The following is a 27,903-nucleotide window of genomic DNA, read 5'->3' on the forward strand; positions in this document are numbered from 1 at the left end:
GTGTAGCAGAGAAACGCAGAGCAAAGAAGGCTGTAATTAGAATTACAGGAAATGCTAAAGAGAACAGAGGTTTTAGTTTTTGTAATGTGAGTTTCAAAAATAGGTGCTTGTGATCCTTGTATGAAAAAAATAGTGAAAATGAGACATGGCTTCTGGGGGGAATCTGAATTCACGAAAGACTGGTTATAGATAAGAGGAAAGGTTGAGTGATCTAACATTATGAAGGCAAAAATAGGTAACGTGGTAAGAGAGAACATGGTGTAAGTTTAGCCTCCCCAAAGTAAATAATAATGGGGAGAATGTTGTGAGACACAGTCTGAAGACAGGTGAATAACAGGATGAACATAGCCTAGAACAATTCTCATGAGCAGCTGAGGAAAAGAAGAAATGGCAGGGAAAAAATTTTATAAGTTGGTTCATTACAGAATAGAAGAAAGATTAGGCTGGTGATATTTATGAAAACATGCTTAGTTGAAGGTGCCATGGTCAGGAATCATTTTAAACAAAAGTGAAAATATAAGGTACACATCTTAACATGAAAATGAAAGGATGCAGTGCGACCAGATAAATTTTCTAAATGAGAGGTGAGAAGAATATGAAGGTATATAAGGAGAAGGCTGACGAAGAACTGGCTAATATTTAATCCTGAAGACAGAAACATGTGGGGCGTTTGAAAGCTTCAAGGATGACGTGAGTGGAGTGAGAGGATAAAAATGTGAGGAGAGGAATAGAAGACGTGGATGAGGAAAGAGAGAAGTGAGGTCTTATGTGAAGGATAATAAAGAGATTTACTGAAGTGTAAATGCAAATAGAAAGGAATGATAAGCAGAAATGCAAGAGGGAGAATATGCAAGTCATGTGATAGGTGGAAAAGAACCTTTGAAAGATATTTCAAAAAAAAAAAAAGCATTTGGGTAAGAATTCGGGTTAAATAGGATTTCATTAAGTCCAAGACAACTTGACATTGCCTTAGGCCATGCTGATCAGCTCAGAAAAATCAGCACAATGACCAAGTTTCCGATGAGAGTGCACTCCCGCCGATAGAAACATTTTCAGGGCTAAATTTGGTTCTTTAATCAAGGTGTTTGCCTTTTTAAGGGCTCACTTCTTTCATTCACGTTAATGGTGTCCTTAAGTACGTTCATTTGTTTACCTTGATCTTTTCCACACAGTACTACGTGTGAACAGGCATTTAGTAGATTTGCAACTCGAGAAAATTGCCCTTCGTTTTTGCATTTGTTACATCCTACGTTTCTTGCACGGATTCATGATCAACGAAATTACTGTAAACCAACTCAGTAACACTTATGTTTATGAACTGAGAAACAGCTGTTAACTATGCTTTTAACTGGCTTATCGGGACAGGTAGTGGATTTCATATAATCGTGAATACCCCTGGACTTGGGTATAAAGAAAGAAGATTACACATATGATGCAGATATCTCTGAGACCCCATTTAATTAAGAACTACATCACAGGCCTTCTACAAATCCAATCATTTATCCTCAAGAAATCGTTGCTAAGTGTTATTTGACCACATATGTGTTCATTTCGAATCTCTTCGGCAGCTGCTGTCGTGAATCCAATCAGTGTATTGAAAATTTGCAAGTACTGGACAAGGCTTTCAGTGACTTGCTGTCTGATTAGCTAGTATGGGCCTATGACGAGAGAAGGTAACATTTCTTGGTTTCATAAATACTATTTTCAAGATGCTCGATGAAGTTTTGTAGCTTTCACAATCAGAGGCGTATAAATGCTGATATCTGAATGACTAGAAGATTAAGGAGGCAGCTGTAATTTCCTGAGGTTCAGGTAAATGTGCAGAGCAGCCACAACGGGTTCATTTATTTCATATAATACATCCACTGGTCCACTGCATTTGGTGGTGAAGGGTATAATTGGAGGTGACCTGGCCTTAAGTGTTTGTCTATTCTTGATGGAATAATTCGAGAAATTGTTATATAAAAAAGAATAAGGGCGCGCGCGCGCGCGCACGCGTGTGTGTGTGTGTGTGTGTGTGTGTGTGTGTGTGTGTGTGTGTGTGTGTGTGTTCGTTCGGTGAAATCTTCAATGTCATGATATGAGAATAAATGTAGCTAACTTACTAGTCAAGTATCTTCTATCCGACAGCAGTAAGATTAAATCTACATAATAATAGGATCGTTAACCTGTGCCAATAGTTATATAGCATAATAAAATTCTAAGAACAGGATTTTCTTTTAATGAGTTCGCAGAAATGCAATATGCAGTGTAATCACTTGTATAATTAATGGAATAAGGTATGTGGTCTGTTGTGGTGTAGACAAATCTCCGGAAAAGTATAATGTCTGAATTAATATAAATGTTTACAGAAGGGATAGCATTGCTCGGCTAACTACATCAGCTACTGTTCTTGAGGCTGGAGCATGGAGGATGCAGTTTACTGCAGCGAACGCTTCGGCCCAAACTATTACTGTTATTGGCGATGCAGCATCTAAAATGTAAACAGAAATCCATCTTGCGACATCTCAAAGAGCGTTCATGGGCATGGATTACTAACAGAGTCTAGAAGTACCTAAGATATTTGTTTAAGAATCTTGAAAAACTCTCCGCCAAGATTGTTTTCAAAATAGTACCTCGTAACCTCAAGCATTGAATGGCATGGACAACATTTTCAAGGTACCTAGAAGAAAGGGTTACCACCGATAAAAATAAAAAAATCAGCTATGTCAGGAAGACTATCTTGCAAAAGATAACTAAAAACTAACTGATAAACAAAAACAATCACTTGAGGCTACTGAGGTTTCCCAAAATAAACTCGAATTCGACGATTGCTGTGTGCAGACGTAAAGAACGACGCTGTATTCCAGCTTTTTCCCGTGGAACTGCTGTTACTGTAAACTAACATAATTTGTACGTAAGTATCAACGAATAATTGAGCGATTTTATACCGGTCTATTGTGTCTTCACTTTTATATCCATATTTATAATGCACAGAAACGTATATTATGGAATTAATATATTTATTTTAGTGAACATGCTACTATCCGATATCAATAACAAACTGCATCTAGGCTACCGCTGCAATCGAAATAAACCTTGACTGCTCAGTTGGCGTACATAACCTATTTGTCATTTCGTATTGCAGTATGTGATTTAACGATATGGCATATCTCTTAGGCGGTTTACCTTGTGGTTTGTGTGTTTTTATTTATCACTGCTGGGAAAAATCACTCGCTAAGGCCTTCCTGGCTGGGCTTGGATGAAGTCCTCTGCTGGACTCGCCTACCCAACAGTTCATGGGAGTCACAGTAGAAACTTGGGGATTTGTCAGGATAAAAACGAGTGTTTGTCAGCGAGCAATGGTGAAGTGCATTCAAAGTACAAAAGAAGTACTATTGAAAAATGTCATAGATCGCCGATAGCCTAGACAAGTAAATTGCCATTAGGCTATCGTCATCGAATACAGCATGACCTAACCCCCATGATGCTATTGCCTGTCTGAGGGAAGCTCAAACCAATTTTTAATCAGACTGAGAAAAGTAGGCTATGCCATTGACAGTTCAAAGGATGGGTTGCATCAGAAGCTTGACCTATCCGGGACTCAGTTTTACCGTTCATGATGCTTTTCTGTTTGCCTCCTCAAATCCTTCATTAATCTTTGATGCCTCAAGGTACACATCCTAAACTAACCTAACACTACCTATACTCGGTGCACTGTAGGGTGTTTGCAGTGACCCCTCAGCCCCTAACAGCACCAACTTTTGTCCTTTTACTACATCTCCAGTACTACTTCCTGTCTTCAGTAGTGCTGTTCAGCCTTAACCAATACTTCTTACTATATTTATGGAGTTTTCTCCCAGTTCAACCATCAGATCCTTTTGCTCCATCTCCTTTATTTTCTGGATGTCTTCAATCTTGTTGTCCAACCACTCGTAACTCCCTCTTTTCACCGTCTTAAGCTCTGGATGGTCAAAAAAGTGCCCAGTGCTTGGCTTAACAGCTTAAATGTTGGAAAATCAATCACACCTACCTATACTTACAGGATTAGGCTACCATTAGTGTGAATTGTCTCTAGGGCTGGTAAAAGGATGGACAATGTCTTTGGAAGATTTATTTTGAGGTACTGTATGCAGACGTTCAATACCCTTTGGGGGAGTTGCTGTCCCTTGTACTGTTGCATAAGATTTAAGGGGCAAATATTGCTTGGAGAGTAGAGCTTGTCACTTACCTCCACAGGCACTGAGTTTGGTTCCCTTTCTAGGGATTCACAGAATTTACAGAATGGTTTGTTGTTAGGTAATCCTTCTTTATACTGGATGTATATACCCCCTCCATTTGATTCCTGCCATGGTAAATTTCTTTATCAAGGGCATAAAGGTAGCAGCATCCTTGGGTTTGTCAGTTAAGGATGCCAAAAATCATTTTTTAAAGACTTCCTATGAGCCATCAAAACCAACAAAATTCTAAATTTGAACTACTTAAATAATAATTCTTGGTTCACTTGCAGCTTGTTGGCTCTCAGAGTAGTTTGCTGATAAGCCAAGACTGTAAAACTCCCAATAAACCAAGGTTTCTAGTTCAGCAAAGCTTATGGGTTACAGCAGCATGTGTGAAGGTCTTTGCAGGAAAATATATATGCTGTATACATTTAAAGGATGTTCTAGACCTCTGTGTGAACTTTTTCTAGGAAATGTTCCCACACATGTGTTTAAATAAAAAGATATATGGTAAACACAAATTACATCTTATAACTTGAATGATTAAAACCCCACTGGTTAACCAGAAATCTGTTGACAAAAGGCTGGCAGGAAGTCAGGTGAAATTGCTGAAGGTATATCCCCATACTGTATCTAACAAAATGCCTATAAATAGCCTAAGAGGAAAACTGTTTATTCAGTGGCACCACTGCTATCTCTCAAGATGTAAGAGCACTACCAGGTCACATTAACAATAGGAATTTTTCATAGAATACCTCCAAAGAATTATTGGATGAAATTCAGAAAATAAAATGCATAAAAAAAGATTATGGACAATCTGTAAAATATGGAGTCTAGGAATGATGTTTACTCTGTGGCAAACAAGTGAAGTATAAAAAATTTTGACATTCAGTCCCTGTTTGACCTACTGTACTTGTGCCAGGCACTAAATGAACAAAGGTTTTCTTCTTGCATGAAAGACACTTTGTCATGTAGTGTGATGAGTTTTTTCTGAAAATAGTTCTAAACAGTTGAATTTGTTTTATTACAAACCCATCACTGTATAGTAACCAGATAACTGTACTGTAGTTATTAGGTAGGAGGAATCTTTCCATCCTGTGTGAGTGATGTTAGGATCTTTGGAGCTAGTGAAATGCTGGAATGAAGTGTATGGTTATCCAGAAGTTCTAGATCTGCTAAGGGTTCATGAATGGAGAGGTTGCTAGTAAGGCCATGATGTACAGTATAATGATCAAGAGTTCATAACAAGTTGGACCTGAAAAATGTAACAAAATTTACTTACCATCCATACAGTGTTGAGTTGAAGGAAATGATCCTGCTAAAAAGATCATGATAAAAATTTCTTGAGGATAAGGAGGAAGAGTCAGAGGAGACCCTATTATAACAGGAGGCCGAAACAATCTGATTAGCAACAATGACAGAGCCAGCAGAGAAGTATTGAACTATTTAAGATTTAGATCTCAGATGAATTTTACTAAGGTAGTAGGAGACATTGTAGAGGCAAAATTTATAATGGAGTCAAATTCCATATTGACTTTAAGAGCTGGTGACAGATAACGGCTTGATTTCATGCTATTAACTTTTGAGTCTTTTGGCTCTGAACCTTTAGTATCCTTGTACAAGGCAATGAGAATTCATGTTTGTAGAGATTTTTTTACTTGCATGCACCAGCGGCTAAAAGATTTAGTCTTATGTGGATAAATCCTCACAGGACCCAGGAGCATATCTTCCTTATTCCCCAATTGTATAGGAAAGGAGGGAAAAACATAGGTTCAGGTCAACATGTGAGGCATAGCCTACTGTATTTTAGCCACAAAACTTGCGACATACGAAAGGCCAACGCTTTACCAGTTCCATGTTTGTGACTTGGTTAGAGAGTATTTTGAACTTAAACCCCTTGCCAAGGATTTAGTTTTGTTGAATAAGTCACTCAAGGTAGCATTTTCTGGGTGTTCATAAGTTGGCGTGCAAGGTGTTTTTAAAATAAGTCTCATGAAGGAGGCTTCAGATATCTGGGAGGAGCTAGATATTCACTGTCGTTTATTAGAGGCAGTCAAGTCTAGTCCCTTCTTACAAAAATCTGTACCAATGCAAGCATGTTGCATATGATACATAACACAGACAGACCTATTGAGTGTCATAAGTGGCCAGTGCCAGTAGTTGTCACCAAGGACCAATGTTCTGCTCTCTAGTGGGTATATTTTTCCAGCAGGGCCTAAGCTCTACCAGTGAGCTCCATCATATGTGCCAGTGCTGTGAGAGAGAAGTCCCTCATAGAACTTTGAGACCTCTTAATTTGGATATGTCACTAATATTGAAGCATCTTTCCTGTTTTGTATACTATTAGCATATTTTAGGTCATCTTTTTATAGGTGAATAATGACTCAAAGGTGGTGTATATAAACTGCTGGAAATAATGCAGCAATTTCATGTCTAGCTAGAAAAGAACATCTATTTGAGGTGTATGTTTTGTAGAGCCTAGGTATTTTGCAAGGCTTGCTTTATGTTGTATGTAAAGGTTGGTCTGACAATCAGTTGTAATTGTATAACAGATGGGGCCATAGGCACTACAGTATAAGTATTCTCATGCTTAAACTGAGGGCAAGTTGTCTACTACAGAGCCTTCTAGAGGTCCCTCTACTTCTTCAGGAGCTGCAGTTGCCTCCAAAAGATCTAGAACATGAGATCGAAAGTCATCTTTTATCAGTCTTACAGAAACAAATGAAGCAGCATTAGCATAAGCTTTTAGTATATCTTTAGACCTTGATGAGTGTAATCCTCCCCTCTCTTTTGAGATAGATTGCTATTCTAGGGAGGAGTTAAAGGTTTCTTCTAAGACTTGCAGAGGTGTACCTTCCACCCACCTGACCGTGCCCGCACATAAGGTACTGTTATTTCAGTTGCTGTGCATGTTGTGGAAGTAGATTTTTCTGTAGTAGTACAGTACTAGTTCTTTTCGAGTCCTCCATACTTCTCATCTTTGTCTGATGCCAGAAGTTAATGCCACTAGTATTAGCAATTATTCTATTGCATCCACTTCATATGCTCCAGAAATGATACGTAATGCAGAAACTGCTGTTAATAAGGACTCGCCATTGTCTGCAATCCATTCTTTTTCAGGTAGCACTGGGTCAGCAATGCAGTTGCTCATGAGCAATTCCTCAGTCACATTCATTACTACTGTATGATGGAAGAACCTGACCCTGCTCCTTTGGAAGAACTAGAGCCTGCTCTTATATTAGTATATCAAAATATTCATGTCAGGGTGGTCATCCTTATACTCGAATGTGCCCCAGAAAAATGGCTATTCTCATAGCCACTAATGCATGGTGGCTAATATATCTGGGTTAAGTCATTCTTCCTTTCCATCAATTACTTTATACTTTATAGTGCTGTTATTCTCATGCTGCTACTCGTGGCTCAGTGGTGAGTTTTTGTAAAATGCTGGGTTGCTCGTTTTTCCTTGGTTAAGGGTCTTTTTGTCACTCACTGGGTCTAGTGGTTTGACTGGTTTCACTGGTTTTGATCTCCTGTGTGGGAGCCTTCATCTACAAGAATGCACTTCTAGGACTCTTCAGTGGGCAGTGCCTTCATTGCTATCTCCAGTCACTCACAAGCTCACAGTTCTGCTTTGGGTCATAATCAAGAATTCGTGTGTTCAAGTCGTAAGTAAGTAGCTCCAGCACAAGCTGCTCCTGCTCCAAGTGCACCTATAGGAGACATTGTTTGTAAATTTAAGGCCTGAAATCAGGTGTGCACCCTGCTCGCTTGTTCCAAATTGAACCCTGACAAGTCACCTGCAGTATCATGCTTGTGCATACATTGGGCTCAGGTCACTCATACTTTTACTCTTGCTTCACTTTTATCTAAGACAAAGGTAGCCTTATCAAGGGTAATGTTTCTTCTTATGGTAGGCACTCAGGATCAAGAGCATTCTCACGACCTTATTGGCAGTGACGACAAGTCCTTAGAAGCTTATTTTATAATTTTGTATTACTTCATAGTAGCAACCATTGTTGGAGGATCCCTCCTCAGAAATCACAAGAAATCATACTGAGCCTCCAGTACTTGATGTGTAAAATAATTTTCAAGAAGAGAAACTGTGAATATGTACTTCTGGAAGATCTTTGGACATTATTTCAACTTGTAAAGGACAACATTTTAGATGGAGTTCTTTCAGATGATGAAATGGATTATGACTAACCTTAGCAAGACAGAGTAACTTTCAGTGAGGCTCCAAACTGGATATCCAAGGTTACTGGGTGAGAGAGGCAACCAAGACCTATGGTAGCTTTTGGAGCTGAACCTCACTATGGCATAAAATTTAAGGATTTCCATAGGTTTTGAGTTACCCACAACAGTGGCTTTAGATGCCATCCTCAAAGATGTTAGCAAGTGGATACAGGGCAGGAACTCTTCAGGCAAGTAGTTAGAAACCCATGACCATTCTTCATTTTTTCCTGTGCCTGATTCAAGGTTGAAAAAGAGTTACCTAGCCCTCCAGGAATTGGATCATTAGCTCAGGATGTCTACCTCTTTCCTTAGGCCAGCTGTAGTTTTCTCTCTCATGGAGGTAGATTTCAATGACAAGCTTTTAGAAGGAGATGCTTGTGGGTGCCAACTGGCAAGAATGGGTGCTTAGGACCACTAGCAATGTGCTGAAAGGTAATGCAGAGAAATCTGGACACTGTAATATCACTGAAACTAGGAAATTAGTAGTTTTTCTAACTACATGCGCTAGGATAGAAACTCCCTTCTGATTAGCAGTCCAACCATTTCTTGTCCTCAGACTTTGAGAATTTAGGGATGGTAAATATAAGGGATAAGCATTTGTGGGTAGTTTTAAGACTGATGTGAGCAGGCTCTAACACTATCTCCAAGCAGAAGCTTAGTCCATGTTTTCAATGTTCAATGTTACTTTGGGGAGTCCAGGGGAGGCAAAGCCCCCGGGCCAGACCAGGACACAGCATTCTAGGAAAGGTTAGGTCTTTTTGTTAGCAGAACCTATGTCCATTGTTCTCAACTGATTCTGCATTTGTTTCCCAACTCTCTGGTAAAGTAGATGGCTGAAAAGTTAGATAATGCTGTATCCACACGGCTATGAGGACTCTAAGCAGCATCATTCCACAAGTGCAAAGGGAAAAAGGGATTCTTACAGGACCACAACTTCTTTTGCTGGGAGTAGACAGCAGTATAGGTCTCCTGCAACCTGGGCCAGTAGGCCCTATTCTATAATTCCAAGTAGGCAAACAACCCAAGGGTTCAACAATTGCCTTTTAAACCCAGGAGGAGAGGCTGGAGAAATTTTCAGTAATCTCCATTTGGAAATCAGCAGCATCAAAGATGAGGTTCTTCTCCATTCTTGTCTTCACATCAGGTAAGGGCCTGGTTTTAGAAGTAATCCTTCAATTCTCCGAATTATAGAGCCGAGGGCCCATCAAATAATGGCAAAATTCGGATAAGGCTGAGTAAAAAATGTAGGGGTCAGGGGCAACTCCGTACCCTTCCTCACCTAACCTTGTCAATACCACATAACTGTAAACACTCAGTATGCTTATAAACAACACCTATCACACTTTAAACTGAAAGCTTTATGCCAAAGGCAATTGTCTACCTTTTCCCCCCATGTTTGTATTAAGAAATACTGCATAAACTGTTTACCATGGTTTTATGACCAATAATGTAATTTTGAACATATTGTATTACCATACAGGAGATACAAAATGTCTGTGCTCTCTCATGTTCGACCTGCACCTACGTTTGTTATCCTCTCTTTGCCTATGCAATTTGGGAATAAGGACGATCTACTCTTTTGTGCAGTAAGAAGGACTTGTCTTCAGAAGACCAAGTCTTTTAGAAAAGTGGGAGAGGGACAGTTGTTTTCCCACTGTCACATGTAAATCAGCAGAAGTCTCTAAAGACACCATTTATTACTAGTTTAGACAAGCAATGTTGAGAGCTTATAAGGACACTACAGAATCACAGTTGAATTTTCAAGTCTGGGATTATGAAATCAGGACATTATGGGTGTTGTTGGCTGAAGTTACAATGGTACAGTTTTTTACTCCATTAGAAATTTTGCCACCCAGAAGTCTCCTAATATTATGTCAAATTTTATTTAAGGGATCTAATTAATAAATCTTTAAACACTGTAAAGGCCCTGTCAGTGCCGCTGGGCTGATTATATCAGCCCCTTACTGTAATGGGGCTGTTGTCTCATCCTTCTTATCTTCTTATTTTTATTTGCAAATATGATGGATACTTGCTTCTGCACTACATGGATGTAAGTAAATTTTATTGTATCCAACTTATTATATTCTTGACCAGTACAAATCATGACTTCACTAACAGGGTACCTGCTTGTTTCATGATCCCTCGTTAGATCCAGAGCTTCTGGATAGCTAGATACCTCATTCCAGTACAGTAGTTCATTGTCTCTAAAATCCTTAACATGGCATTCAAAAAACTGAAAAGAGTCCTCCCATCTTAATAGCAACTCAGGCTATAGTAAATGATGGATTTTTGATAAAGCAAATACTATTTTATTTCCAAATTTTTATTTTTGGTACAAACACATCACTTTACAAAAACATTTTTGTGCTCTCCTTTCAATATACCTATCTTGCAGTAAAGTCAGAAAATACTTAAAAATGTTTTTACCATCTTAACTCAAATGTTCAGAGAACAAGGTGAAATCTCTTCTTCTGGGTAATTAGCAGGCACACATTAAGGCTACAGTAAAGTGATGAGTTTGAACTAAAAAATCAGTTATATATTTTTAAAATGTATTTTTATCACCATAAACTAAAGCGAGTAGTAGCGTACAGAAGACAGAAATGTAAGTTAAATTTCAGTTATGACTACAGTTTATGTCAGTTACAGATTATGTGAAAAGTGTAAGGATTACATTATTAGAAATTCTTCTTGTAGCAGTGAGTGTTTTATTGAAATTTTTTTATTAGTTACAGGAATGGAAGTAGATGATGTCACAAAATGTTCACCTGCGACAAAACTGGACCCTTTGCCAGTCTTTACAGGTTCTTCAAGTGAAGACCTTTTAATGAAAATTGAAATGAATGATCATACAGCTAATGACTCAGAAACTGTAGAAAATACACAAGAACAAGAGAAAAAGGAAGTTAAACAACTACCAAAGCTGAGACCAAAAAAAGGAAGAAAAATTAAAGTCAAGGTAGGTTTGTGCACAAATTCCAAGTTTTGAAAATACATCAATTTCTGATACAATGGGAATGTGGCTAGCGTTGGAAAATTACAATTCAAATATAACTAGATAGTTAATGGAAAACAGTAATGTGCTTTCAGGTAATGTGCACTCCTAATTAGTGATTTAGCATTTTTAAAACTATTTTGGAACTTTCTGATCTCAGTTATTGGCGATCTGGTTTTTTGACGCTTGTCTAGCGACGAAAAGCTGCGATTTTTGGCGCCGATATGTGCCAATTTCCACTTATCGGTGCCAATAATCACGTATTGGTGCGATACATACCTAACAGAGGCGATGATGTCCGGTTATCGACACCCATACTCGGGTATCAGGCGATTTTTGCTTATCGTCACGCCTTCGGAATGGAACCCCCGCTGATAACTGGGGGCTGCCTGTATTTACCTTACTTATTCATCTAAATTGCTTAATGATTTGTACATTTAGCAAAAGCAATTTGGAATAGTGCCGTGGGGCTCCATTGATAGTTCCTGTAAATATTTCTTTTCTGATTATTTAGCAAATTATACATTTTAAGAGGACATTCTAAAATTTGCCTTAAACCCTTATGATAATTTGAGTATATTCACTATTACATTTTTCTGTTCACCAGATCGCAGCCCCCTTGTAAGTCAGTTGCAGTTATCTAGATTATAATGAGAGCCATCCCTTCCCTTGCACTGCTGCGTGATTGTGACAATACAATATATATATATGTGTGTGTGTGTGTGTGTGTGTGTATCTTCTTCTTTCTCTGCATCTTTTCCCACTTCTATGTGGGGTTGATGTTTCTCGCAGCTTTCCTCCACCTGGCTCAGTCAAACAAATCATCCTCTGACAATTGTTTGTTGCTCAGATCTTCCTTAACTACATCCATCCACCTTCACTTCAGTCGTCCTCTCGCTCTCCCACCAGGCACCTCCATCTACATCACTCTCCTCCCTACCCTACACATGTCTCATCCCTTCTTATCACATGGCCATACCACTGCAATCTTCTTTCCTGGGCCCTCTTTGATAGCTCTACAACTTTAGTAGTTCCTCCCCTTTTTTTTTTTTCATTCTTGAGCCTGTCCATTTTTGTTACTCCACACATCCACCTAAGCATTTTCATCTCTAACGCATCCAGTTTCTTCTCTTGCACTCTTTACCAGCCATTTCTGCTCCATATGTCAAAGCTGATCTCAGTACTGTCTTTTACACTCTTCCTTTAACCTTTATATTGATTCTGCATTTACACAAGACACCAAGATATCTTTCTCCAATTTTTCCATCCAGCTTGTGCTCTGTGTTATTTCTACATCCAAAATTTCCATCACCAGCTACTGTTGAACCAAGATACCTAATTTTCTACTCAAGTTCAACCTTGTCCCTTCCATACTAATCTCAGTCTTGATCTTTATTAAACCTTAGGTATTCAGTCTTCTTTCTACTGATCTTTAATCCTCTGTCTTCCAGTAACTTCCTCCATTTCTCTAGTTTTGACTCCACAACCCCTCTGTTGGTGCTGCATAACAGGATGTCATCAGCAAACAGAGTACACCAGGGGGATTGATCTCTTATGAGATAGCACATCCATAATTAGGAGGTGAAGTTTTTATGTTGAATGCAAGAGGGGAAAATGTAGAAACTGTTGAGAACACAGTAATTGTTTATATGATGAGATTAATTAAAAGAAAGAATTGCAGAAATGCAGTAAAGGTGCAATAAAGATCGTAGCATTTGAATGTTTAGGAAGGAGGCAGCTGAGCTTAGGTATTTCTCTTGAGAGAGGGGGTGGAAGAGGTTTTGGCAGAAGTGTTGGATTTGAATTAGCAGTGGTTCATACATAATACGTGCTTTGTCTGCATATTATAAGATCCTGAATTCAGTATTAAAAATTCATTTATTATGAATTTTACACTGCGAGTTCCTGTTGGTTCTAAGTACATTAAATTCATTCATTCATCATATGATTAGTGTCGGACATCACATGTGAATTCATTTTATTTCTGTACAAGTTAGGAAACTTGAATTGAGGTTCTCATCAAGATATAAGGTTTTACAGTACTGTATACCAGTAGGCATTTCAAAAAAGTATTATTTATATGAATTAATCATGAATTTCAGAGGAAAAAAAAGATGAAAGGCACAGGAAAGGTAAGCTCCAGTGATATGCAAATGACTGAAGATTTCACATTCATGAGAAAGAGACGGCAGGATTTAACTCTTGGAGCTAAAGTGAAGGTAAGATTTAAATATTATACTGTAAACTCATGATCAGTAATAATCAACTACAGTATAATCATAATGCTGGTTAAAAAGGGGAAAAAATACTTGGAATTTTTAATCAGAAATACAAGTTAGAATTCAGAAAACTACTGGGAATTTTAAGTTAGAATTGCAGGTAAAAAGGGAAAACTAATGGGAAATGTTAGATCCAGATGTACATCTGAAAACAGATTTCACCAAATGTTAGTACTGTATACAAATATGACTGCTACCTCTTAGCCAGAAGTCTCAGTCAAACCAGGACTATTTTACAAATCATGTATGACCGATCCAATTAGTCTGTTTTTTAAACCCTTATAATTCAGTAATCTTTCATGCAACATGCCAGTGGCAACACATTTTCTGTCCATTTTTAGACGTTAAAATTAGTGTAGTATGTCTTCATCCTTTTTCGGGTTCCCCCCCTTGCAGCAGAGGAAGTGCCAACACACTCCCTCCCTGTTAGCCATACCTTAGCCACCCCTTGTGACACTCCTTCCACTGTTGGAGGCACAGGGAAGCAAGGTATGTCCTGTGAGTGGAAGTGGTTTGCGTCTGTTGTCATCTTCCACTGGCCAGCCTGGCATGTCACGTAAGGTTAGTGCTTGGTTGCCAAAAGATGTGCAGCAAAATGAAGCAAAGTTCTTGTAGGCAGGAGGTAAATATGCTGGGTAAGCTCACTCACTTGATATCTGATTCTGTATCCCCTAGGCCTTGGTGGATGCCGCATACTTCTAGTGATCCCTATCAGGGATCTTCCTATGATCCTCCTTTGCAAGAGGATTCAGTATCTCTCTGAGGTGCTCTCCTGGTGCCAGGCAAGCAACCAATGTCAGGTGAGTGCCCAGAGGCAGGTGAGCACCTGGAAGCAGGCGTGCCTGGCACCAGGAGAGCACCTCAGAGAGAATACTGAATCCTCTTGCAAAAGTAGGAGGTTGTATAGTTTTCCTCATTCTGTCTTGCACGAGAATCACATTGTAGTTCCCATTCTGCTCAGGTGTCATGCTTCCAGTCTCGTTCCCCTTTGTCACCTCAGGCTCCTCTTGAGCATTCTGTGAATTTTCCTGAATCCCATTTAGGCAAACACCATGAACTGCTTCCTAATTGTGGCCGATGAACGTATTTGCTTATTAGACAAGTAGATCCCTTCTTCTTTGTTGCTATTGTCTCAGTAGCAGAACAGGTTTTTTATGTCAGATTGTTTGGGGGTTTCGGTTTTACCTTCCACTGAACTTAGTGTCAGCGCAGGATAGTATGAATGTACAGGAAGCTTCTGTTTCCCGCACAGATGATTCTTTGGTGCCAGGACACAAGACAGCACCAACCATCCCTCTGGTATGGATCAGGTTTTTGCTTTCAGATTAAGTCTTTCGTCACTGGAAGCAGGAGGTTCTGCTGCCAACACCCTTGCTTCCCCAAGATTTCCCTCTGATGTGCCTGAGGCTTCCAAATGGACTCTGATCCTGAAGAAGTGTAGGCAGTGTAGTCAGCTTTCAGCAACTGATTAAGGTTGTGCCAGCAATTTCCTGAGATGCTTAGATGGGTTCTTGAGAGCTCTCTTTTGGTGCAAGACTCACTCTCCTCTGTCTCCTAGGTATTGGGTCTGCCAGTCCATTTCTATGGGAGGTTTATTTGTACATTAGGGATCGAGAGTACAAGCCTGATTGGTCTGCTCATTTTATATTGCTTTCCCCTTTGACACCACACTTTGCTTAGGCATCACATTCGAGTTCTTGTTCTTCTCTGGTGTTGCGCTTCCTTACTCGATCCCCTTATTTTACACATTGAACTCAGTCATTCTAAGAGTTCTTTTCAGGTGCCCTAGGTTCACCTTCTGATTGCTACTGTTTCAATACCAGAGAGGTTTGGCTTCTTCTCAGCCAGGTTTTTCATCGTTGGCACTTAGACACTTTTGGCATTAGTGCCAAGCTCTACTCAGGTGCCAGCATCTCCTTGGGCGTTGCCCGCTACATCAATGGCTCAGACACTTTTGGTATTAGAGCCAGCATCTCCTTGGATGTTAACCGGGCTTTAGCACCATCCACCATGTCGTCGGTGCTTCAGATGCTTTCAGCGTTAGCGTCAGCATCTCCTTGGGCATTAACCAGGTGTTAGCACCAGTATCTCCTCAGGCATTAACCGGGCATTAGCACCAGCATCTCCTCAGGAATTAACCAGGTTTTAGCACCAGCTGCCACATCCTCTGTGCTTCAGAGGCTTTCAGCGTTATTGGCAGCATCTCCTTGGGTGTTAAACAGGTGTTAGCACAGCTACCATGTCGTTGGCACTTCAGATGCTTGTAACTTTAATTCCAGTGTCTCCTCAGGCATTAACTCCTTTGGCGTTGATGCCAGCCTCCACTTTGTTGACCAAGGAGGGTGCTAACACAGAGTTCTTTCCTTGGATAGAATGTCTTTTGACTTCCCTGGGGAGTCTGTGCACTTCTTTACAATGGTAAGGTTGAGTGCCAAGAACAATTATGCGCTTTTCTCACTTTATCAGTCTCTGTAGCTCAGAACCACCCTTTCATTCTTTGCTGAAGATTTGGCTTTGGGTGCTGTTGTAGAGCTCAGGGAGATGTTTTTTGATTGACAGGATTTTAGGCAACTATAACCACAGCAACATTTTGCATTTTATATTGGACAGAGTCCCTTTTCCAGGCTCCCTTAAGAAGGTCACTGTTAGTTTACTCCTTCCTACACTACAAGGAGAAGGTTCAGGTACTGCACTGAAAAGGCATGGGACTGGGGTGAACATTTACTTGGAGACCTGACATGTAATGAGGAAAATAGCCGGCATACACACTGTTGTCACATCTGCGCGAGTATTATGAAGGGAAAACCGAGGTAGTTGCTGTGGACTGGAGATAGAGCCGTCTTGTCCTGATTCCTTTATATTGTAGCATTGTGCCAAAAAAGCACTACAGTATTCTGGCTGAGATCAGCTATAAGAGAATTTTTTGAGATTGATTGTTCTGTCTTAAGCAACCTGGGGAGTTACCACAAAAGGTCAGGTGAGTGGGAAAGAGGGGGGATATACATAAGCCTTTGAGGATTTTGGGGGCTCAAAATCGGTGTACGTCAGAACACTCACCCTTCACTTACAGAGCAAAAAGGCTTAGCAATCATTTTATTTGATTGCTCTGTATAAACTTATACTCTGTGCTGTGTTAATGAATTTGATGTTGTAATGAAGCTAAAGAGTTTATTTTTATCTTGGTATGTTTGTAAATAAAAAAAATAGACAAAGTAGTTAGCTGTAATGAAATTTTTTTTTAGCTTATTATGACTTTTTTTTTAAGATTATAGTTGTCATCAGAATCTCAGAGGCTTAAAAATGGATGATGACCACAATTACCATCAGAATCTCAAAGGCTTAACAATTGCAGATTTTTAACTTTGTTTCGCCTTTTGAATACTTGAATAATGGCTCAGTACGACAAAATCTTGCATCTTCAACAAACACAAATACCTATGGTATTTATGCTAGTGAAATACAGTACTGTACTGTACCCGAAACGGTTTATAAAAATCATGATTTTCCTTTTGTGACAGAAAAAGGTCCTTTAGATCCTGTAGATATATATTTAAAGGTTTGGTTATGCACATTATGTTAACACTCTTCCATTTTTTCAGGTTTTAGAGATATTAGACCGTGAACCAAAGATACCTCAGGGAAAGATTGCTTCAATGTTTCGTGTAAGTCAAAGTCAAGTTTCAAGAATTATGAAAAATAAAGAAACAATTTTAGTGCAGTGGAATCGCTTTGCCACCCCTGAGCGCAAAAGGTGCAGGGTAGGAAAAGCTGGTGAATTAGAACAGAAGTTATTAGACTGGTACAAAGATGCAAGAAAAGATGATCTTCCAATATCTGGTCCCATTTTAATGGAAAAAGCAAAATCAATTGGTGTTGAAATGGGGATTGATTTTAAACCCTCTGCAGGTTGGTTAGGGAGATGGAAAGATAGAAATGGTGTAACACTTAAGGTATTTAAAGAAAAGGATGGCACTCCCTCCATTACTAAAGTTGCAAATCATTGGCGAAGATACATGTTCGTTAAATCTACTAGAGACGTACCATGGCAAAATGTTTGGGTTGTTGATGAGACTGTTTTAACCTATAATTCAGTACCTGATTGTATGTCCCAGATGATCTCAGGTGGAAAAGATAGAATGTGTGTTATTTTAGCTTGTAATTTGTCTGGTACAGAACGGAAACCAGCAGCTGTTGTTGGATCTGTACAGTCACTGGAATATATGTCCCTACCAGTTTTCTATTACTATCATGAGAAAGCCAAAATTAACTTGGAATGTTTTTCTTCATGGTTACGAGAATGGGATCGAGAATTGCATTTACAAAAGAAGAAGATAGTTCTTATATTAAATAAGGCAAAACATCATCCTGAAAATATTCATTTTTTGAATATTAGTATTACTCATTTCCCACTAGAAACTTCAAAAGTCCTGCAGCCATTACAGCTGGGAATAATTTCATCATTTAAAGCTTTATACAGATATCAGCAGTTGAGGCTTTTGTTAGCAAATTCTAAAGCAGTGGAGCCCACAAGTAACACCAATATGTGTAGCCACAGTTCCTTGATGTCATCACATTCTCAAGGTTTGTCAGCATTAGATGCAACTTACTTAATATATAAAGCTTGGAAACATGTGAGTCCAGAAACGATAGCCAAAGGTGCAGTTAAAGCTGGTTTAAGTAAAGATGTTGATGCTTTAAAAGTAAATGATGTTGTAGGTGCCCCTCCAGGAATAAGTCAGCAAGATTTTCAAACCTTTGTAGTACAAGATAATGACTTATGTCCAATAGATCAAGAAGATCTCGAAAAATCAAATTCACAAACCAAGAATTCTGCTGGTTCTTATAATTATTCACGTGTAACCAGCTCAAATGTTAATCAAAGCATGCCATCTAATCAGCATACTGACTCGGGAACACAATATCTACCTACATTACCAAAAGTCCCAGAAACAGTGCTTGCATGTCAGGTTTTACGAAAATATTTACAACAGCAAGGAGGACGCTTGTATGATGAGTTTTCAAAGTTGGAAGCAGCAATTCAAATGGATATGATTCAGCAGTCTTATCCAGAAATGAAAGAGGAAGATGTAATTGACCCCTTCCATGACCCTTCCTCGGTACATAGTTTTCATGCCCACAAACAGGCTGAAAGCTTGAAAGTAGGATACCTTCAGAAACTACATCATGCCTTGGAACAAAAGTCTCTTCAAAAGGAACTTAAAAGAGCTGCACAGGTACCAGTTTCATCTGCTTCTGATAGTACATCAGTGCCAACTCAAGAAACCAGGAGCGATGCATTGAATCAGAATATTGATGTTCAAAGACATAATTTATCTGGTCAAGAATTAATGAGGGAGGATGTAATGCAGCAGGAAATACAACTCCCCGTTCAAAGACATGCTCTGATCCACCAGGTGATGATGAGACAAGAATATCGACAGGATGTTCCAGTAGACAGGTCACGTACAACACTTTATGAAATGAGACCTGATAATGTGTCACCTTTGTACAGACCAATGCAGCCAAATGGGAGTAATTGCCAAGGGGAAAATAAAAATGGTAACTTATCTTCCATACCCACAGATCTACGAGCTGTCCCCATGACAGATCCCCGTGCAGGTGTAGCTTCACATCCCCCAAATCATTCAAATGAACTTCCACAGGACATTCGTCAACCTGATGGCAGACTAGAGCATCCTGGAATACCGTATTATGCAGTTCATAATCCCTTACATCAGTGTATATGTGGTAATACAGAATGCTGTTCATAAACTGAGCTTGAAAATAGTTATAAAAATGTTTCTCCTGATAACTGTACTATGGCATACAAGGTATAGTCTTTGCTGTGGAGTGCATCCTCCCAAGAATGGGAACCTCAATATTTTACAGACTGTATTTGCTACTGGCACAGTTTAAGGAGAATGTACTCCACTCCATGTTGACATAAATTTACTAATTGGGTACCAGCAATGTGTAAGAAGTGTGAATGAGTTAATTTTAGAATTTGGAGCCCACTTCTGCTCTGGCTACAACTCTCCTCTGCCAATCGTATTACATAGCAGGTGTTCTGATGGGAACTACAGTATGTGATTTCATATCATTCCTTCTTTATTTCCATAGATAGTTATAGTGATTTATTTTTTCATTTCTTTTTGGAAAAGCCCTCACTTTTGTTAGTAATGCATGTATTTGGCATATTTTTTTATATTTCGCTAGTCTTGCATGTTATTCTTACAGTACTAAATCACAGTCAATACATCATGCCACCTTATTTAGAAAGTGTCATATTATTTATTATTGATTTCAGTGTCAGTGAAAAATCATTAGTATTTCACCTCTTAGGTACTTAATTTTTACTTTCTTGGATTGTGTTACCCTATTGTATTGCATATACTGTACAGTACTTTGCCTTAAAGTTACAAAAAACTGATTTTTGGAGAAGAAAAGTAACAGCCAATAGGGTTTTGAGATTTTAAACTATGGGCAATATTTGACTGTCATAAGTTAATATGCATAACCTTAAGACAAAACAATGAACATTACAGTCTTGATGCCACTTGAGGTGTCAAGTAATTGATAACAGGTATCTTAGTGTTGGAGCCATATTTTAGTTACCCCACCTCACCCTCTCTGCCTTTAGCTACATCATTGCCCAGTGACAGAAACTTCAACCATCTGGGTACAACATAAAGGCATTTGGTTAAGTGGAATCAGAAGACTCCTTAAATTATTTTAGTAGCTGTGCTGATGGTCTGAACTACCCAGGGCCACCTTCAGCTATTCATACTTGCGTGAAAACATTAGTATATGCAAGGCTTGGAAACTGCAAATTGATTTCCATTCAGTTGCAAATTCTACTCATGGCAAGATCCAGAAGCAGAAGCAAATGGATGGGCTTATCTTTAGTTCTTGTTAAGTTTCTGAACATTAAGCTGTTGGAGGATTCCTAATGACTCCCAAAAAGGTAAACTAAGTTGTGTGACCTTGAAGGACATAAGCATCCTCTTGAGAAATAAGAGCAGATTAAGGTATCAATCCAGCATTCATCACACAGTAAAACTTATGAATACAGTGCCATACAGGCAGCTTTGAAATTAGTCATCGGAAACTCCTAAGTCCAAGAATGCTTAATTCAGTGCACACACAGTTGATTCCAGAGCTTTAACCATTTTTGAAAATAAAGTCTCGCTGTATCCATGCTGTAAGCATGTCTTATTATTTCTTTTAAAACTCTTTGCTAAAGAAAGTTGTCAACACAGCTCAGTTGAGATGTAACTTTGTTTGTGTCTCACTTTATTTGTGAAAGTTTCAAATTTAGGATGAGAAGTGTAAAGCCCTTAGTCCTGTTGTTGTGGCAGGGATGCTTTCTTTTGAACTAAATATGAGAGTAACCTACCTTTCTCTCTTAACATTATTTGTTAAGAAATCCCATTATTGAATTTTGGAAGCATGAAGGTACACACTGCTGTATAGGAGCACACCTTCAAATGTGAAGGTAATTGTTGTCTTTAGTTTTGGAATGATGGCTATGGGCTTTCAACTTAGGCACAGGAGTCACTAGTAATCTTTACGAGGTCAGGCAGGAATGTTGAGAAACTTTTTCCCATCATAAAAAACCTTTTAGTGTGCTTGGCTGAACAGCTGTTTCTCTGGCTGCACTAACTCACCATCCTCATTTAGTGTGGTTGTCAGCTAACTTTAACAGTAGGTAAGATTCATTCCAAGTACTATAACGAAAATTTTTGTGATAAAATTAGTTATTTGGATGCTTACCTGCTGTTAAAGTGGAAACCCACCCAGCCTCCTCACATCTTCGTGGAAGGTCATGACGGACTCTGACAAGAACATAAGCATTCCATTGCCACAAGGTGGGAAACAGGTGATTATAGAGACAGTCCCAGCAGATGAGCCAAGCATTATTTTGTTTATTTTGAATGCCAGTCACACCTAATGGCACAAAGATATAAAATAACTTTAACAGTAGGTAGGTATGTAGGTATCCAAATAACTAATTTTATCATAAAAATTTTCATATTTTGATGGGAATCTGGAATGATAATGGTTTATCTTTTCAGCTGAAAGATGTCATGAGTTTGACAATTCAATTTGCCTCAAATTGTAAGCCCAGCATTTGTGATGCTGTTGCTCCTCATAGAAGGCAGTCATCTTCTCGGGACAATACTTCATTTCCACTTAAATGTCAATGCACGTCAGAGTGACCCTTTCCCCATCTACCAATTAAGAGATTTCTTCCTGCCCCATTCCTGTGGATCATACCATACCTGGTCTTGTCAAGATAGCTATCAGTATCATCACTGCCTCCTCCCCTCATCCATTTGTCATTAGTGTTTCACAACATTTTACCTCCTCCAAGTCACACTTACTTCAAGCAGTTTTGCAGCTTTTGAGTGTTCTCATTCCTCAAGATACTCTCATGCTGACAGTAAATCTTCTAATAAAAACTTGTTTTGCCATTCCCAGACTCTGACCCATGTTTCGCTTTACCTTAGCATGTGCTCGAGGTTCCTGCCTTCATTGATCTTTGTCTTACCCAAAGGGAGGCAATTCTGTGTCCAATAAAAGGTCCCTCAGAGATGATAGATCTCTTACCAGTAAAGCATTTTGAAGGACTTCAGAGATTCTCATCATGATAAGAACTTGCCAGACTGTCCACCAGCCACCTTCTTGCTCAGTCTCTAACTAAAATGATTCCTTCTTGTGATAGATCATTCACTTATTTTTCTTGTGTAACTTCATTGGTCATTTTAGAAAAGTGGTTGGAAGAGACCACATTTCCCTTTACCAGGAATTAGGGAGGTCCCTGCTTTCCCAGACCAGGACTTCTAATCCAGCCAGCTCAAGGCCTAAAACTTGAACCACACGAGTCAAGATAGCCAGGTTTGGCAAGGGCCTAACAGAGAATCTTATTTTCATTGGATATTATTTGATTTTTTTTTTTTTTTTGTCAGCCAGCAAGATGAGGTCTCTTTGGGAAAATGCTGCCATGCATTTGCATTGTGTTTAGTCTAGAAAGGCAGCAAAAAATCAAGAATGTCTACTTGGCAGTGGAGCCCAAGTCAGAAGTTAAAATAGATATTCTTTCAACTTTGATGTTATCACAGCCAGTGGTATATCAGAGATTCTGACGGATATATGTAATTATATGACAGGGAAGGAGCTTTCAGGGGTTATAACAATCTTATGGTAAGGCCACAATTATTTGCCCTTCTGTATTTGAGATTCAAAAAAGTTTACGAAATTTTGGGTTGCTCAACCCAAGCTCACCCATCCTTTCCAGGTCTTTAGACTATTGCAAGAGAATCTACCTTCTTTTTGTCACATCTTTCAGTTATCTTCACTCCTAAATGATCAGCTCAATGTAGAAGTTTTTGATGGAGACACCACAAGCACTCAGACTACAGAAAGGGGATGGGTTTCTTAGTAGGATCTGGGGAAACTATTTGCACATGCACCACCCTGCAGGTAATAGCAGAGCTCCTGCTTCATATTGTTTTCATCTGTGATTGGGGTGTCTATGTACTGTATTGGCACTGATAAACAAATGGTTATGCAAAAATAATGGGTTTATATTGAGTAAATAACAGTAATTTTGTCCTATGAAGATTAAGTTTATATGAATTGCATTAAAGTTTAAAATTTCAGTACATTCTGTGCTGTTAACCCTTTGAGAGTCTGGTGACCTCAAATGATTTCATGAAATTTAATTCAGTAAATTTTGTCCTATAAAAATTCAGTTTCTGTTTGCACTATATGTATTTATCTTAAGTTTAAAATATCAGTACATACTATTAACCTTTTGAGCCTCTGATGACTTCAAATGGTGTCATAAAATTTCATTCCTTAAAGTCTGACATGCCATGTCTAGAAAAAAAAAAAGTAGCCATAAATATGTTGATGTCATGTAGCATGAGAATGACATCTTGAATGATTGTTAAACCAGAATGCAACAACTGTCATACAAAGCAGTACATATCAGTAAAAAAGAAATACTGTATACCTTTTGTTGGTGCAAAAAAAATTTATGAAAAAATTATTTTTTTTTATTTGTATGAAATGTAATGAAATTTTTGGCTAAATTCAGCACATGATGCTGATTAAATAGTATTGTTTTGCTTCCCATTTAAACATGCAAAAAAGTACAGTTATTCATCTTCAAAATAAGACAAACCAGCATAATATTCTGAGAAATGAATTTACAGCAAACATTGAAGAATATCTAATTTCATAAGTAGTAAACCAGTACTGAGTGGGCTTTACCCAAGAGAAGTTTTGGCCCTTCACTACCCACCCCACAATCCTCAGAGGGTTAACAGCATTATCTCCTTTTATACATAGCTTAAGCCAACACTCCTCAAAAAAATTATGTATTGGTGCATTGAATTTATAACACGAGACAATATTTTTCTTAACATGACACCTGAAGTCAAAGCTTCACAGTCTCAAAAGAAGACAAAATGAATGAAAGTGGATTATTTTAGTCCACTTAGTTTATTCTTGTATTTGCATGAAAAAGTAATACAGACACCACCCTACTTATGAACATTCAATTTACAAACATTCAGCGACACAAATGTATCACAAGTTAAAATTGTGTTCCGAGTGCTCCCCTTTGCCGCCTGTGAGTTCAGATTTTGTTCTGCATGCCTATTGTATAAAATACAGTAGTGTATGTACAGTGAATTGTGTTTTAGAAGGAAATAACGTACAGTACTGTATTGACTTTGTATCATACTGTACTTGAGGTATGAAGAGTACAGTAACCAACTTACAAACAATTCAACATACGAATGGCTCTCCAGAATGTAACTTTTTTAAGTAGGGTGTTGTCTGTATAACTCTGTGCTTAAATTTGAAACTTCTACTGTACTTTACTATGTCACATGCCAAAGAGCAGACTACTCAGAATTCAGTGAATAGACCACATAGTTCTCAGTGGCCAAGAGCCGTTCTTTAATTTTTGGTTGACTCCCATTTCCTTACCCACAATAACCAGTCTCCATCAGTCTGTTTTTAGGATCTCTGTTTCCACTTCTCAGGTTTTCATTTCATGGTTTCCATTTTCTCATCATTTTCAGTGATGCTTTTTTTCCTTTTAGTTAGCTAACATCATGGTGCTAGCATTTCACTATGCTAATTTTTGCAGTTCTTTACTATTTACTTGATTTAATATATTTTGACATATGAGCTTTTAATTAAATGTTCAAATTAGTTGTAGATGACCCAGTATAATATCCAAAAGAGACTTGTTGGTAAAAAACCAAAGCTTTCCAAAGTAAGTGCCTAACTCAAAGCAAGCCATGTACTATTAAACTATCTACAGTATACCAAGCTAAAAAGAAGGGATTTTATAGTAATTTTGATCAGTAGTTCTCATCACTCCTTACCACTCTTTCCTTGTCATTTTAATTATTATAATTACTTCTCCAGTACATATGTCCATTCTCCAGAAACCAATAACTTGGCTAAAGGCACCCATCAGGAAGGCTTACATTTATGATCAGGAAAAGGTTCCTCTCTGATTAAAGACAGAACATGAAGTATAGATGCTGACCATTTTCAATCTATTTACAAGCAATGCTTACTAAGTTGTATCTCCACTGCCTTAGAGAAGTCAAAATGCTATAAAAGCTCCCACAGAAAAAAAGACACCTGTTGTGAATACATAAGATGGGCAGAAGATAATCCGAAATTTGCCTTGGCATAAGCTATAAATATCCTTATCTGCTTTCATTTATCATTGTTGAAGGTGGTTAGGTGGGTAAGAAGGGTACAGGATAGCTCATGGTAACAAAATATTTTGGAAAAGAGAATCTTGATTCGGCTGGAGTGAGCAAGTTAAATGGAAACCATGAGCAGTAATGCTTGATGGGGCCATTCACATTCAGCTAAGGTAAACAGTAGTAAACTGGAAAATTTAGTCTGCCTTGGCTACTTGTACCTCACAAATGTCACTCAGTGACAGGTATCGTAGCACATTTTTATTTTTGTTGTGGTATCTGCATATAATAATGTAGTAGCCATACTTTTTAATTCAGAGTTGGTTCACCTTCAAATCCTCTTGCTATTTATACCAAGAGATGAATTGTTCTCATGGCAAATGGACCTTTCCCCATCTTAATTGGCCATTTTCCTTATTTTAGGTCAGGCTAGCTTCTGTTGACTAGGATTGGGTAACAATCTCAATAAAGCATTACTACCCATGACAGGTAGTTATATTTTGAATAAAAATACAGTGCTATTTCATATTAATAACATGATCCTAGGGATTAGCCTTTCAGGTTCTTGTCAGTAAAGTTTGTTTTTATAATGCAAATTGCTGCATTACAACAAGGGCCATTCCTTCCCTTGAATTGAGTCAAGACCAAGGTATCTGATTACACTTATAAAGCTCCTGCCCTTTTTGATAAATTTAGGTGGTTTGCCCTTCCAGGTACCAAAGCGTATGTTAAGACAGCAGTTTTATTTTTTCAAATTACTATATAGAGGTTAGTGTGAAAATGAAGGGAATAACAAAGAGCAAATGGTAATCCCATTGTAATACAATAAACTGTATAGTACCTCTCTCTGGAAAGAGATAAGATAAGAAGCAGCAGGAAGAGAATTCCAGAATTTAAAGTTAGGAACAAGGAAAATCACTAAGCCAGTGATTATAGGTTACTAGGTTAACACATTATAAAGGAACGGCATGTGTTTAGAGACATCCTGACAGTTTTGGGAGAAAGTTTTTCTGCATTGTATATAATTCAACAATTTCTTTTTTACATGACTTACAATTGAAGTGTATATTATTACAACTACTTATAATTAAGGCATAATGTTAATATGTAAAATATTCGATTGAAATTTTTATTTGCCATAACTTTCAGTAAAACTTATTTTTATCACTGTTTTACTACCCTTTCAAATGTATTGTTGGTTTTTAAGATTGACATAGTATAGGGCAACTCAAGTATTTTACATTATTCATATATATATATCTAATAATGTATTTGTGATGTTCCCAGAATCACCAGTCTTTGCCTGCCGGACAGAAGAAAAAGAAGGTAGTCTTACCACAAACATATGCACCCAATGGCTTCTTGACTTTGTGGTAACAAATAACTTTTTTTTTTTTTTTCATGATCCTACAGCCTTGCCATTGCTCTCCAGCTATTTTCCTCAGGATTGTTTTCCTGTGCTCGTTACTAATTTATTTCCCATTTTAAAGATTTATTTAAGCTGTCTTTTCATGTTTTAGTGATGCTGGAAGTGATAAAAATATTACCCTGTCATGTATTTTCATTTTGATGTATTCTATTCCAGTATGGAATCTGGGTTGGTGTGATGATCTATCAAGATTCAGTTTGACAGAAGATTAGCCAGTTTCAGATTCCGTTTACATGATTGTGGCTTCATTGACAACATGTACACATCAGACTGTTAGTCTACATATTTTTCAACTGAATAATTGTTGTTGAAACACCTGGCACCCTCTTCCATCAGTTTTGGCTCTCACCTTAGACTTCTTGATGCCTAGGAGACTGAGCTTTATGACATTTTCCAGGACAACATTTCTGAGAAGGGCTGTTGGCACAAGTGCTGTTATTTACTCCCAAAAGAACAAGAGGTTGTCATATTGCTAACAGCAGTTAGAGAATTTCCTCTGGTGCCAGTCCCAAATTGGGCACCTCAATTCTTCAGAACACATGGCTCCATGCAATCACTTAATTGTTATACTTTGCATTCCCTGAAAGACAGTAGACAGCAACTGTACTGGAGGTTTCCCAGCTGTAACCTCTAAAGATATCTTTAGTACCTTCATGACGGCAGGATTCAAATCTGATGCTCTAGAAGTAGCACCTTAGACCCCTTTCCCATAGATTTGGATGTTATGGATGTGCACCAATCAGGGTTAAGATGCATGCCATTAGTAACATCACATAGATGTCCTTGACATTATTGTAATGTCAATAGACATGTGAAACACAGCATAAGGATTATTTTTCACTTCAAGGCGATCGAGTGCTCAAAATCAGTGTCTGCACAGCAAACTTTCTTTAAAAGCAAAACCAGTGAATGCGTGCATGCCAGCCATGTGGTCACCAAGTATATATGTAGAAAAGGAAGGCCACTCACTGGTGGGAAATTTGTTAAGGAGTGCATGGTAAAAACGGTTAAAGAAATATGCCCAGAAAAG

The 27,903-nt window shown here is 38.3% G+C and overlaps 1 protein-coding gene across 2 annotated transcripts; it reads left to right on the plus strand.

Annotated features, from left to right (window-relative positions):
• Window positions 1-2,438: 2,438 nt before the first annotated feature.
• Window positions 2,439-26,608, plus strand: LOC136832199 (tigger transposable element-derived protein 4-like). Of its 2 annotated transcripts, none has more exons than XM_067093014.1 (4): window positions 2,439-2,892; window positions 11,162-11,391; window positions 13,530-13,646; window positions 17,306-26,608. In XM_067093014.1, the coding sequence occupies exons 2-4, from the start codon at window positions 11,170-11,172 to the stop codon at window positions 19,475-19,477; spliced, it is 2,511 nt and encodes an 836-aa protein (XP_066949115.1). In that variant the 5' UTR covers window positions 2,439-2,892; window positions 11,162-11,169; the 3' UTR covers window positions 19,478-26,608. The 2 variants fall into 2 exon arrangements, with proteins under 2 accessions (XP_066949115.1, XP_066949114.1); XM_067093013.1 differs by having other exon boundaries at window positions 2,440-2,896.
• Window positions 26,609-27,903: the final 1,295 nt, after the last annotated feature.

The sequence above is a fragment of the Macrobrachium rosenbergii genome, chromosome 49, assembly GCF_040412425.1.
Source record: "Macrobrachium rosenbergii isolate ZJJX-2024 chromosome 49, ASM4041242v1, whole genome shotgun sequence".
Classification (NCBI taxonomy): domain Eukaryota; kingdom Metazoa; phylum Arthropoda; class Malacostraca; order Decapoda; family Palaemonidae; genus Macrobrachium; species Macrobrachium rosenbergii.